We start from the raw sequence: 13319 nt of genomic DNA, 5'->3' as shown, positions 1-13319 counted from the left end.
ATCAACTGTTTATTTTTATTTCAGTAATTTAATTTATTAAGTTATTATTTAATTCGATTTAGGTCGATACATTTATCACTTTATCAATCGATAAACTGTGACTACCGAAGCTATTTTTAAATAAATAAATAACAGTCAATCGGTGCGTAAGCCAGGATTTCCATTATCCTGTCGAAGTTCTACAAACGTTTGTTAATAACTTTCATATTCGCTTAAAATCTGTTGCGTAATAACGCAACGGTAGAGATGAGTCGAATTGCATAGTTTTCGATATTATTTTGGATCGTGAGAATCGTGCTCAAAGATGCAGACGAAATATCATAGCACATTTGCAAAGGACCTAAAACTGGCAAACAGTCCCATAGATCACTCGAGAGGTATCGGTAAAACGAACCCTTCGACCAGCAGACCTCTTAAATGATGTTGGCGTGCTGAGTAACACATGTGTTTCTACCAAGAGAAAACGAAGTCCTCCCGGTAAAATATTTTCGTTCAAAAAATTTAAAATCCTTTCCCGTTGCATAGTTTTTCCATTACCACATTCCCTAAAAAACGTTAACTTTCTACATCAATGAACTATGTGTGAGGACTTGCTGCTATTGGACAATTCAATTAGGGAAAGTATGACGATCATCTTCTTCCTATAAAAACCCTTGAAACAACAGTACGAGAGAGCATTCAACAAGCATCAATTGACTCGTCAGTCAACATCACGAAGAACGACTTTCCGAAGTCGTATCAGCTCCGGACGACGCAGTAGAACAACAAGAAAGATCACACAATCATCGTAGCAGCAAATCATGAATCTACAAGCAACGAAGTCATCAAGCAACATAGTTCAACACATCACGACGCAACAACAATCGATATCACATTATACATCGGCATTATTTTGCGATAAAATAAATGTGCCCATAATTATGAAAGTGGCTTAAGTCATATATTTCTTGTTTCGAGATATTTAAAAAGGATTACATATGAACATTAAATGAATTCTATATAATATTGAAATAACAAACACTATCTAACGGTTAATTTTTGACAATATCGTGAAAATTACATTGAATTAATTTAGTTTAAAATAATATGATGTGAAATAACTAATAAACTTATTTTTTTTTAATTTTGACTTAGACCACTTTCATAATTATGAGCACAAATAACGTAGTACCGAGCAAGACACCGGTACCTCAATAAAATCATTAGCCGCATTGTTTGTTACGATGGCAACTTGTATGATTCGTCACATGAAATTGAAAAAAGGAATCGAACAAACAAAAAAATTAATATTTTATCGATTACGATTGTTTCTAAAACGTTTCGTGATGTTTTTACGTATGTAAATAATTATTCTGATATATACATATACATATATTTACATTACATATTACATATATTTATATTATATATATTTATTATATACATATATATATTCAATTCAGAGTCCTACTGTGATATACGTCCATTTACCTACTTCTACATAAAAAGAAAACAGAAATACAATAAAATATATATACATTTAAAATCAAAATTACAAATTAAACTTCTTTCAACGTAGCTTCTCCTAAGATTTTTTTAAAGTGAAACTTCTTTACGCACACTGGAGTAAAAATTCAAGGTCGCGACACATGGTTTCTATGATTACTATGTGACAGAAGTTGAACAGGAAAAGAAATCCAAGATAGAATTCATATACAAGTAAGAGAGACAAAGCATATTATACATGGCATTGCCTACTCTCACAAGAAGACCTTACGGTTATGTACCAACGGGTTTTTACGGGCTTTAGTATATTAGTAGTACACCTTTAAGGTATACTCCCGGTAAAATATTTTCGTTCACCGGCCAATTTTGAGACAAAAGCTTTTAAAATTTGCTTTTTTTGTACGAGTCCTTATATTCTTATAAATTCATCCATTTGGTAAATGACACAATGGCGTAGGTAGTAGCGTTCTCGCCTGTCGTACCGATGATATTAGTGTTCGATTCTCCTAGAAAACCTTTTTTTTATAAGTTTTTCTATCTATAAATTTAAAATATGTTTTTTACGTTTATTAATATTTACTAAATATTTTTATTGAAATCATTTAAATTCTTATTGAATTATTTAAATTTTTTGCATGAAATTTTTAATGATTAGAGTATATATGTAAAGTGAATATTTCAATTCAAAATTTATTTTATTTTTATAGTTTTATAAGACTATTTATGGTGTAGGTAGAATACAGTTAAAAACAAAATTGTGTTTCTGTAACGAGAAGATTTAAACTTTTATCGCAATTAAATTGTCGTTCAGAGGTTTGACCAAATTGTTTTGTATAACATGACCTAAGTATTTCACTGAGTCTTTTGCAAAAGCGCACTTCGAGAATTTCAATCTGAATCCTTCTTTCTTTATGGCTTGAAACAGCTGCTTCAGGTGACTCATATGTTCGTTGAATGATTTGGAAAATATTAGTAAGTCGTCTATATAACAGACGGTAAACTCTGAAAGATTGTTTTTTCTAATTATGTTACTTATTATCCATTGAAATATAGCTGGTGAAGTCTTAAGTCCAAATGGTAAACAAGTCCATTGGAAGTGACCTTCTTGTGTAACGAATGCTGTTTTATATCTGTCTGACATTCGTAAAGGAATATACCAGAATGCTGAGTTTATGTCTAGCGTCGAAAAATATTTACAGTTTCTTGTTTTTATCACAAGGTCTTCAATCAAAGGGAATGGTTGCGATTGTGAAACAACGATTTTGTTTAAGTCCCTGAAGTCAATGCATAACCTCGATTTCCTGTTTTCTTCTTTTTTTGAATTGATTTTGAATTGAAATATGAAATTGAATTGATTTCAATTTTGAATTCTCTTTAAACTTGGCGCGCTAAGTATGATCCGCGCGCCTCTATGACGGTATATAAGACTAAGAAAAAGTGATGAAGTATTTAATTTTTATAAGTTAGTTATAGAAAAATATATTATTAAAATTGCTATTAACCGTACGAGTGATTAAAGTAGTGTTGTGAAAGAGAGGCGAATAACCGACTTTAATTGTCGTTTCTCTTATTTTACAGGCAGTCTATAATTTTTAATTTGTATTGTAAATAGTAATATTAATTAAAATATAACCTTTTATTTTACAGAGAAACTAATTAGTCAATTTATTTGAACCAATCGAAACCCTCGACATAGAAACATATTATAAAATGACAATTTTCGTCAATATGAAGTTAAAATTTGAATTCAAAGCTGTGGCTTCCCCGAAAGATAAAGAAACTACAGTGATAGCTATAACCTCGATTGTTACAGAAGAGGGAGAAAGATATGTTATACCAGAGGGGCTCACCTACATAAATTTTCATAAAAAGCTACAAGAAACAAAGGCTTTCAAAAAGGTAAAAGGTACATTAGAAAAAAGACATGATGAGGTAAAGATATGGATAACGCTGTCAGAAGATCTGGAAAAAATATACTTGGACGACGAAGGAAATATCCAATTTGGAGAAAAATACCTAAAACAAGTACCTCAAGAAAATATATCAGAAAAAAGAGAGGAAGAAAGAAACTTAAGCCATATCGCAGATCAGTTTATATTAGGAAAATTTAACTATAAAACGTCTAATATTAGACAATGATTAGAAATATTCGAAAAAGAATGTAAAATTTTCAAAATAGAAATAGACGGAACAAAGATTGAATTATTAGGAATATTCCTAATAACATAAAAACGATTGGTATGGATGGAAGCAGCTATTTATAAAAACCTTTTCAAATAAAGGATGGAGCAGCAGAGCATATGCTCATCATTTTAAGTACAGGAGAGGTTCACTGGTTCAATATATGCAAAAAGAAAAGAACAATTATTACTGGAAATAAATAAGAACATGGATAATGATACAATAATAGATAGAGTGGCATTTGGCCTTCCGGAATTCATCATAGAGAAAATTGACAGGGATAAAATAGAAAATACACAAGATTTGATTAACGAACTACAAAAGCTTAAAGGAACAACTAATAAAAAGAGATCATTTAAAAAGAAATTTGAACCGGAACACAAAGTTAGAAATGAAGAAAAAAAACCATGAAAAACTTACGTGGATGTGAACAACGGAATAAGATACCACCCAGAAGATAGATGCTGGTTTAAACTAGAGAGAAAAGATTAACCAAAAACTATACAAAATAATTCAGTAATAGAGGTGGATCTAAATATGAAAAAAAAAATGAATAATCACACCATTGATCAAACTTAAGACGACAGTTGAAAATAAGATAGACATAATGGGAACATACGATCTAGGTTTTCAGGTCTCTCCAATAAACTCGAAATGGATAAAGATAAATGACAATACAAGAGATGTAAACAAGATATTCTTAAAGTCTGTCAATGATGTGAATCATACAAATGGATTAATAAAAGTAAAAATAAAGATACTAAATATAGAAAGAGAAGTAAATGTGTACATAGTTGAGAGAGAGGATTTTGAAGATTTTATAATAGGATTAGATTTAATCCTCATCTTCAAATTGAGATTAGACGAGAATTTAAAAATTATAAAAAAATAAAAATTATAATTGTTGCAACAAGTTAATTAACACATGGGTCACGAGATATCTCGTTTTTATGCACTCAAACGTTGCGTACAGGTCACGAGATATCTCGTTTTCATGTTTTCATACTCTAAAGAATTATTCAAGTTTGTTACATTTTACATTTTCACTCACGAATCCTTTTAATATATATATCTTTTATAAATTAATATATCTGTCGAATCTAAATAGTCATCTGCGATAAAGAAGTTTCACTTCGAAAGCGCGCTCTGAGTTACCCGCGCTATTTTTTTCAATTTAATATTTTGAAAATTATTTATTTTTTGCTAGATTTAATTTAAAAGCTTAAATATATCTTATTACAATGTATTTTTAAATCTTATTTAAAATTCACTAGTATTTGCATTATTTTTTAATCTGTATTTTATTGAAATGTATATGTGTACGTGTAAACATAAGTTTTTCCTCGTTTTAAATATCCCGCCAAGAGCGGCTAAGACTATGTATACACAAGAAATACGAACAACCAATCAAAACGCAACTACTATGACCCTATTTTCATTTGCGCGCCAGATGACTGTCAAAATGGATCTCTTGTGTATTGCCATTGAATTTTTTAAACTTTTTCAATTTTTCTCATTGATTTAACGAATTTCTCCTAATAAATTAGAAAATAAATTACAATAATAAATGTAAAATATGTTTAATACGAATTTTATTTTTCTTATTTATTAATTATCAATAATTATCTAACCGTCTTTTTCGTGTCAACAAAACAAACCTTATCGACTATATATATCATTCGAGTTTTATTATATTTCTATTTATTTATAATAAATTTAAGTTAATATTTAAATGACTGATTTTTTATATAAAAAATATAAAAATATTATGGATCTTTATAAACAGCAACCTTCGTTTGTTGAGACTTAGAAATCGATATTATTTACGATGCAAAAATATTATTGTTAACAACGTAAGTACTGTCGAACTAATGAATGCATTTGAAATTTTTTTTATCTATGATTAATAACGTAGTATTGAATTTTTTAATGTATTTATTTGATAAATTAGTTTGTATATTTTCGTATAATTTGATGATCCAAGAACATCGAGAACAGCGAAATTTATTCAAAGATCAAGGCATCACATCATCGGATAAGTAATTTTTATTTTTAATATTTTACAGAAATATATAAAATATATGATCAAAATCTAGGACTAATAATCGTTATATTTAATTCCTACAAAATTATATTTATTATAAACGCAATTTTATAAAACTTGGTTTTTATGTAAGTTAGTATTTTTAAAATATAGTTCCATTATCAGGTTTATATGTCATATTGGTAGCCCTGTTCGTGGTTGTCGAACTTCAGTTCAGTTGAATGTAGCTGACAAGATCTTGAATCTTACCTTGACTAATATCTATTTGAAATTTCTATAGATAAGTTTTATTTGGTGAAAATCAAGATGAATATCACGTCTGCAGGTAAATTATTACTTTAAAATCGTATAGATTATTGTAACGAATGTAAATTATTTTATAAATTAGATTTTCTTTCTCATTCTTTGACAACAGTTACTACTGCATGTATAATGATTTGCAAATCCTGTATTCCCTAACCTAAAAATTTATAATATTCTTTTTAGTATTTAATATTATTTGTATTTTATTATAATTAAATTTGTAAATATAAAGTTCATTTGATCTGATAATCATTTAATTATGTTTTTACAGCTGGTATTATATCTCTGCTGGAGGAGCCAATGCCGGAATTAAAGGTGTTTGCTCTGAAGAAGCTGGATATGATAGTAGATGAATTTTGGCCTGAAATTTCTGAAGCGATTGAAAAGATGTATGTGAATAGTTTAAATGTCGTTGATATAAAAAAGATTATACAGATCAATGAAGTCTGTTTAATATTTTAGTGAAATTCTACATGAAGACAAGTCGTTTAATCAACACGAATTGGCTGCATTAGTGGCCAGTAAAGTTTATTACCATCTAGGAAGTTTTGAAGATTCCCTTACTTATGCTCTTGGTGCAGGTGAACTGTTTGATGTTAATGCTCGCAATGAATACGTTGATACTACCATAGGTATAACATATTCTATTTTCTTAGTACGAATAAAAAACTTTTCTTTGTATTCTCTATATTGATAGTATCATTTTTATAGCTAAATGCATTGATTATTATACTCAACAACGAGTATTGGAAGCTGAGGGAAAATTACCACCCGGTAGTAAGGGAATAGATCCAAGACTTGAAGGAATTGTTAATAGGATGTTTCATCGTTGCCTAGAAGACAATCAATATCGTCAGGCACTTGGTCTTGCTCTTGAAACACGCAGAATGGATGTTTTTGAAGCTGCTATTATGCAATCTGTAAGAAACAAAGTAAATATTTTATATTATTTAATATCAAATGAGGTTTTATATAATTGCTTTTTTCTTTCTTCTCTTTCTTTTTTTTCTCTTTTTTTTTGCGTTTTTTTTCTTCTTTTTGTTTCCATACAGGATGATATAAGTGGCATGCTGTCATACGCATTCCAAGTTGTTATGAGTCTCATTCAAAATAGGGGCTTCCGTAATACTGTACTACGTTGCTTAGTAAACCTTTATCGTAATTTGGGAACACCTGATTACGTTAATATGTGTCAGTGCCTCATCTTTCTTGATGATCCATTAGCCGTTGCAGAACTTTTAGATAAACTTAGCAAAGGTTCACAAGATTGTGTCTTGATGGCCTATCAAATTGCCTTTGATTTATATGAATCAGCTACGCAACAGTTCCTTGGTCGTGTTTTACAAGCATTGCGAGCCACTGCTCCGATACCATCAGCTCTTATGGTAAAACCAATTATTAAGCCTGCTGCTAAACCAACTGCTGAAACTAGTTCTAATTCTACCAATATGGAGACTGAAAGTAGTACACCAGTAGTAGAAGAAAAGACTCAACGTAGTATCGACAGCTTAGTACGTATATGTTTATTGGAACTGTTTCGTTAAATTTGTCTTATTTGGTTATTTATGTCTTATCATGGTTATTTTTGATTGATTATTCATTTTTAGAGTCCTGAAGAAAAGGAACAACAAGAACGTGTCGATGCTTTGTCCAGCATTTTGGGAGGAGAAGTATCAATTGATTTACATTTACAATTTCTAATTCGTAGTAATCATACAGATATGTTAATATTAAAAAATACAAAGGATGCCATACGTGTATCCATTTGCCACACTGCCACAGTGATAGCAAATGCATTTATGCATTCTGGTACTACCAGTGATCAATTTTTAAGGTATGTCTTATAGTAAATATATAGTATATCATATTTTTATGTAGGTTCTATAAATGATTGATTTTAATTTATAGAGATAATTTGGAATGGTTAGCTCGTGCTACAAACTGGGCCAAGTTGACAGCAACAGCTTCTTTAGGTGTTATTCACAGGGGCCACGAACAAGAAGCATTAGCATTAATGCAATCTTATTTGCCACGTGATACTGGAGCTGGTGCAGGTTATTCGGAAGGTGGAGGTCTCTATGCACTTGGGTTAATTCATGCAAATCATGGTGCTGCTATAACAGATTATCTGTTAGGTCAACTAAAAGATGCACAGAATGAGGTATTGTCAGAAATTGTCTTTTATAAATATATTTTCTTCTTTATATCTTTATATTTTGTTTACATCTTTACTTAAAAATAAACATCTAAAATTTTAGATGGTCCGTCATGGTGGTTGCTTAGGACTTGGTTTAGCAGCCATGGGTTCTCATCGTCAAGATGTATATGAGCAATTGAAATTTAATTTATATCAAGATGATGCAGTTACTGGTGAAGCAGCAGGAATTGCAATGGGAATGGTCATGTTGGGTTCTAAATCTCCGCAAGCTATCGAAGACATGGTAGCGGTAAGTATATTTTATGTATTTATATGTATATATTTCATAATTTTAAATACTAGAAAAAATCGCGTTTAAAAAATATGTCGAAAAATTATTTTATTAAAATATAATACGTATTTACAACTTTTTGATAAAATAAAAAATATCGCAATAATTATCCTAAAGCAAAAGGAGGTTTACTGGCAGTAGGCAGCACGTAAGCTCCTTGAGCACTACAAAATTATAAATAATAATTAATTTAAAATTAATAAATATGAAAAATAAAATAGAAGTATAAGATTATAATGACAACTTACGAATGATCAAGAGTAGGTCCACCCATGTATACGCTAGGACAGGTAAAAGGTGATTTATTGCACGTAACGGGAGTAGCTCGGAAACCATGACGATTTACAATAGATTCGGCAAAATATTGATATGATCTTGCGTGAGCACAACTTCCTACTAAAAAAGAAAAAAAAATACTATTACAAGAAATAATGTACCTTAAAAAGGGAGTAGAATTAAACTTGATAGAAGAACGAAGTACCTATTATATCCCAAGTACCACATCCAGGTTGTAACTTTCCACCGTTCATATGGAAATCTGACGAACCAATATTACCTTTTAAACCTAATCTTCCAGCATTTGTATGAATTATTTGTACATAGTTGGCATGAGATTTATGGATTCTTGTATTCGGATCATTAATATGGTAACCTGGTCCTGCTGGATCAAGACCTAGCAGTAAAATCATTATTAAATAATTCGTTGAACAAAAAGATATTTTTTTGTTTGTGTTTTTTTAAATGTATATTTTTCAACATACCGAGTACTTCTTCAATTTGACCATCAGTATTTTTAGCTGAGAGTGAGATAAGATGTGCACCCAAAGAGTGACCGATCATTAATGTTTTATCAAGTTCAATTTCGTCCAAAAAGTCTAGATAATTTATAAATGTACTGACGTATTTGGCAACGTTAGGTATACATGCTTTGACTTTACTATAAATTATGTCCTTTGCAACAACTCCCCAATCAATCACGATAACATTATAATCGCTTACTTTTAAAAATGCTGTATAAATAGAAAATTAATATTAATTTTTATTTGAGGAGATATAATTAAAATATAATGCATTTTTATTAAATTTACATACCATCACGAATTTCTACGCAGGAATTACTATTGCCATCACCGCGCCAGCCATGCGTGACAATTCTCGTAGGATTAGATCTATTCCAATTAGAATTAATAAGATTCTCCGAATCGCCCAATTTTAAAAGATAACCATTGGTAGGATTTTGTCTGAAATAGCATATATCATTTTTTCCAATATCTTTTGGTCAATATTATATATACTGATAAATTATTATTTTTACTAAAAAATATTTTTTTTTAACCCAAAATATAAAAAAAATATTAAATTAAATAAATAGAAACATGTGTCAATACTAACCGTGTATAGAGTAAAAATTTAACCGACGATAAATTAGCTGCTAATTCTATAAAATCGTCATTGGTTAACACGTATTCATCAGCATCGACGAAATGTGGAATCCCATTATCGTCAGAAAAGTAATATGGTTCATAGCCATTGGCGAGGTTCAGTGATAGTGTACAAAAAACTAAAATTATAAAGTGTTATATGTTTAACAAAGGGAACTTTTCTTTTCTTTTAAAATTATTTCACTTTTTTCCGTTTCTTCTTGTTCTTTTTAATATTTGTTTTCCTTATTGAATGTGGTAATACTAACTTGCTAAAAATACGAACGGAGTTCCCATCGTAATACAGTGTCGAGTGTGTGTGTCGGAGAACGTTTCTGTCTTCGTTTTCTTTTCTGCACTTCTAAATCCTTCCTTTTATACTCTTCTTGAAGCTCGCTTTTACGATTATCTGTACGTTACCACAATGTTCGATAATGCGAGATATTTATCAAGGAATTTGTTTATCTACGTGCATTAATACGATTCAAACAAAAATCTAATGTTATTATTATGAAATAATTGTGTTTTTTTTTTATCACAATCAGTAATCATAGGAAAGAAAAGAAATCATTCGATTTCACTTTTTTAATTACTTTTTTGATTTGTTTTGTTTCCTGTTTTATCAAATCATATTGATATGTATTAGCAATCGATTTGATAGGTATAATATCTACGTAAAGATTAAATGATACTCGTCTTTGTTTTTTATCATTCGCTTAAGAACAAAATTATCGATAAGAAAATTGTTTTTTGATCTTTAAGATAACATCTTTTCTAATTACATTTATTGTCATTAGTACAGATTACAACATTTTTTTTAATCTTCCAGACTTATCAATAGAATTTAATTAATCTCGAATACATAAATGTTTATTATACTCTATAAGTTCTTTTTCTATTCGATCGATATTAAATTACATCATCATTCGTGATTATCTATCAAATTATATTGCGAAAACTTTTACAATGCGGTATTGATAATGTTAATAAAGAAAATTCCGATTGTGTAAATGATTTTCTCGACATACTAACTCATATTTTATTCATCGAATGTTTGTAAAGATACACTTGAAAAGTAGTGTTTTTTAATTTAAAAAAAAATTCAATCCGGTTGATACTGGAATTTATTCTATTTTTTTTTCTTTCTTTTTTTGAGAAATGATTTCAACATCTCGTTAAATTTATTTCAAGAGGTATATATTTTTCCTTGCTTTGCAAGTACGAAATATGATTAATGTCAGATATTACCGACAAAAAAATTTGTTAAGAAACGGAAGGCTTAACTTTTGCAACAATTTTTAATGATCTAAATGATTAGGTTAGTATTTTATGAAAAATTCGAGATCATCAGAGTTTATTTAGTTTATTTAGTTTGCGGAGAGGTCGGAGATAAAATAGATGCTCGTAAATAAAAATTGGGAAAAGAAAGATACAAAGAAAGATTTGATTCGAATTTTTATACAAAGAAAAGTATACTGACGTCACCAACATTTTTTTCTTGTCTTGAAGAACAATTAAGTTTCGCTCGATGGTAATTAATTCGAGAGAATGAATATTTTTTTGTAATTTTTTTTCAGATAACTTTTTATGCTTAATTTTAAAGAAATTTATACCCAGTAAAAAGTATTATCACAAAAGAGAAAGAAAAAGAGAGATAGTTTATTTTGATTTATTAATTTTTCCTGCGATTTGATTAGAACCAACCTTGCTTTAAGCTAACTTAAGCTAATTATAAACTTAAAAACCGACTTATTTCTTCCCTTATCTTTTTTTTTTAATTCAACCAAGCTCAACTCGAGATAAATCAATCTCAACTCTATATAAATAGGAAATTCAAAAAAAGGAAGAAAAGGGGGGAAGAAAAAAGAAAAGAAAGGAAGAAAGAAAGAAAAGAGAAGAAATAAAAGTAAAAAGAGCATTTCTATTCTTTTTGCTTATAATGATCAAGATCGGAATTCGATCAAGATTTTTTTTTAATTATTTGTAGACTTTTTCTTCTTTTTCTTTTTATTTTTGTGAGCAACTAACGAAATAAGAAAAAAAGTCCTACTCGAATATCGAAGAAAAATCGTTCTCTTTCCTCGCAAAATATATCACATTAAAATGTACTTGCTATTCGTCGTATCTTTTTACATGTCAGTATATAAATACTGACTCTACAAATATAAAAATATATAAATACCTGTATATAAATACAAGTTGTGCATATTAATATTTCATTAGAAATATTACAATTTATTTAACTAATAAATAGCAGTTTTAACAGCAAAGTAAAGACAATCATAATCATTTAAATACGTGATAAATTTAATATCGTACTAATAATAACATAAATGAAATTATTATTTTTTGTTGTTTTCCTATTTTCAATCCCTTTAACCATTGATTACGTTTGTTGAAAAATAAAAACAATTTGTTGATAAATATATATATATATATATATTTATTTATTTTTATTCATGATTTATTTTTTCCAGTATGCACAAGAAACGCAACATGAGAAAATTCTACGTGGGTTGGCAGTAGGTATTGCATTTACTATGTATGGACGTCTAGAGGAGGCTGATCCTCTCGTTTCATCCCTTTGCGCCGATAAGGATCCGATTTTACGAAGGAGCGGCATGTATACGTTGGCTATGGCATATTGTGGTACTGGGAACAATCAAGCCATACGAAAGTTACTACACGTTGCTGTAAGTAATTCAAGTAAAATGAAACAAACCCCCCAAAATTTGATAGAATAAAAAAAAAAGCTATGATGAAAAAGAAAAATGCAAAACTAAAATCGAGAAGATAAAAGAGAATTTAAATTTCTTACATTTTTCATTCTTAATCCGATATTGAATTTTGCATATCGATGTCACCGCCATTGAACTTTATAGATCGGCATACTTACACGAACACTTTTATCAGGTTTCTGACGTAAATGACGATGTCCGGCGGGCTGCAGTCACCGGCTTAGGATTCCTCTTGTTCAGGTGAGTACCTGCATAGAATACTATGGTTATTATCAATGATATAGAAAATTCAAGAAAGAGGAGAAAATTCTTCTTTCGGATTAAATCGGATCGTGACACTGATCTTTCAAGAATTTCATCTTATCGAGATTACCGAAAATAGATTTGATACTTTAATATTTTATCCGAAAAAGTTGTATCTTTTTAATGCGAATATCTTCTTAGGAATTAATTTTATAAAAAATTGATAATATATTTTCTTTTTTTCTTTTTGTTTAATATAGGTATGATGAATTTTCTTGCCGTTATTAGATTGGCTAATAACATAGTATTTAAGTTTATATAATAGTTTAGTTGTAATCAAAGAGATATGTGATGATTTTATCTTATCGATAAATTAAAAATAGTGATTTTTGAATACACGTGCGAATCAACTGTA

General features: G+C 29.3%; 2 protein-coding genes across 2 annotated transcripts in view; one reads left to right on the top strand and one right to left on the bottom strand.

The window, feature by feature from the left end:
* The first annotated feature begins 5868 nt into the window (after positions 1-5868).
* The window catches only part of LOC122524868 (26S proteasome non-ATPase regulatory subunit 1), a 62204-nt gene continuing 54753 nt past the window's right edge, over positions 5869-13319 (top strand). Inside the window, exons 1-10 of the mRNA XM_043647356.1 lie at positions 5869-6035; positions 6285-6402; positions 6476-6645; positions 6725-6933; positions 7066-7524; positions 7621-7847; positions 7922-8174; positions 8272-8460; positions 12401-12616; positions 12837-12901. Of these exons, the coding sequence (XP_043503291.1) occupies positions 6017-6035; positions 6285-6402; positions 6476-6645; positions 6725-6933; positions 7066-7524; positions 7621-7847; positions 7922-8174; positions 8272-8460; positions 12401-12616; positions 12837-12901 (1925 nt within the window). The 5' untranslated portion in view covers positions 5869-6016. The remainder of the gene's footprint in view (positions 6036-6284; positions 6403-6475; positions 6646-6724; positions 6934-7065; positions 7525-7620; positions 7848-7921; positions 8175-8271; positions 8461-12400; positions 12617-12836; positions 12902-13319) is intronic.
* LOC122524872 (phospholipase A1 VesT1.02-like) lies at positions 8531-10255 on the bottom strand. The gene is made up of 7 exons (XM_043647363.1): positions 10193-10255; positions 9895-10063; positions 9595-9743; positions 9264-9512; positions 8984-9175; positions 8751-8898; positions 8531-8666 (listed from the first exon to the last, which is right to left on the bottom strand). Exons 1-7 carry the CDS (start codon positions 10218-10220, stop codon positions 8609-8611), a joined length of 993 nt encoding a protein of 330 aa, XP_043503298.1. The 5' UTR covers positions 10221-10255; the 3' UTR covers positions 8531-8608.

This window comes from Polistes fuscatus, unplaced genomic scaffold (assembly GCF_010416935.1).
Source record: "Polistes fuscatus isolate 324 unplaced genomic scaffold, CU_Pfus_HIC Scaffold8, whole genome shotgun sequence".
NCBI lineage: Eukaryota > Metazoa > Arthropoda > Insecta > Hymenoptera > Vespidae > Polistes > Polistes fuscatus.
This window is presented reverse-complemented; position numbering and strand designations above follow the sequence as displayed.

Coding starts and splice junctions, on each gene's coding strand:
- LOC122524872 (XM_043647363.1), bottom strand. CDS start 10,220: ATGGGAACTCCGTTCGTATTTTTAGCAA. Junction 10,064..10,192: donor TCCGTTCGTATTTTTAGCAA/GTTAGTATTACC, acceptor TTATAATTTTAG/TTTTTTGTACACTATCACTG. Junction 9,513..9,594: donor CTGCGTAGAAATTCGTGATG/GTATGTAAATTT, acceptor CTATTTATACAG/CATTTTTAAAAGTAAGCGAT.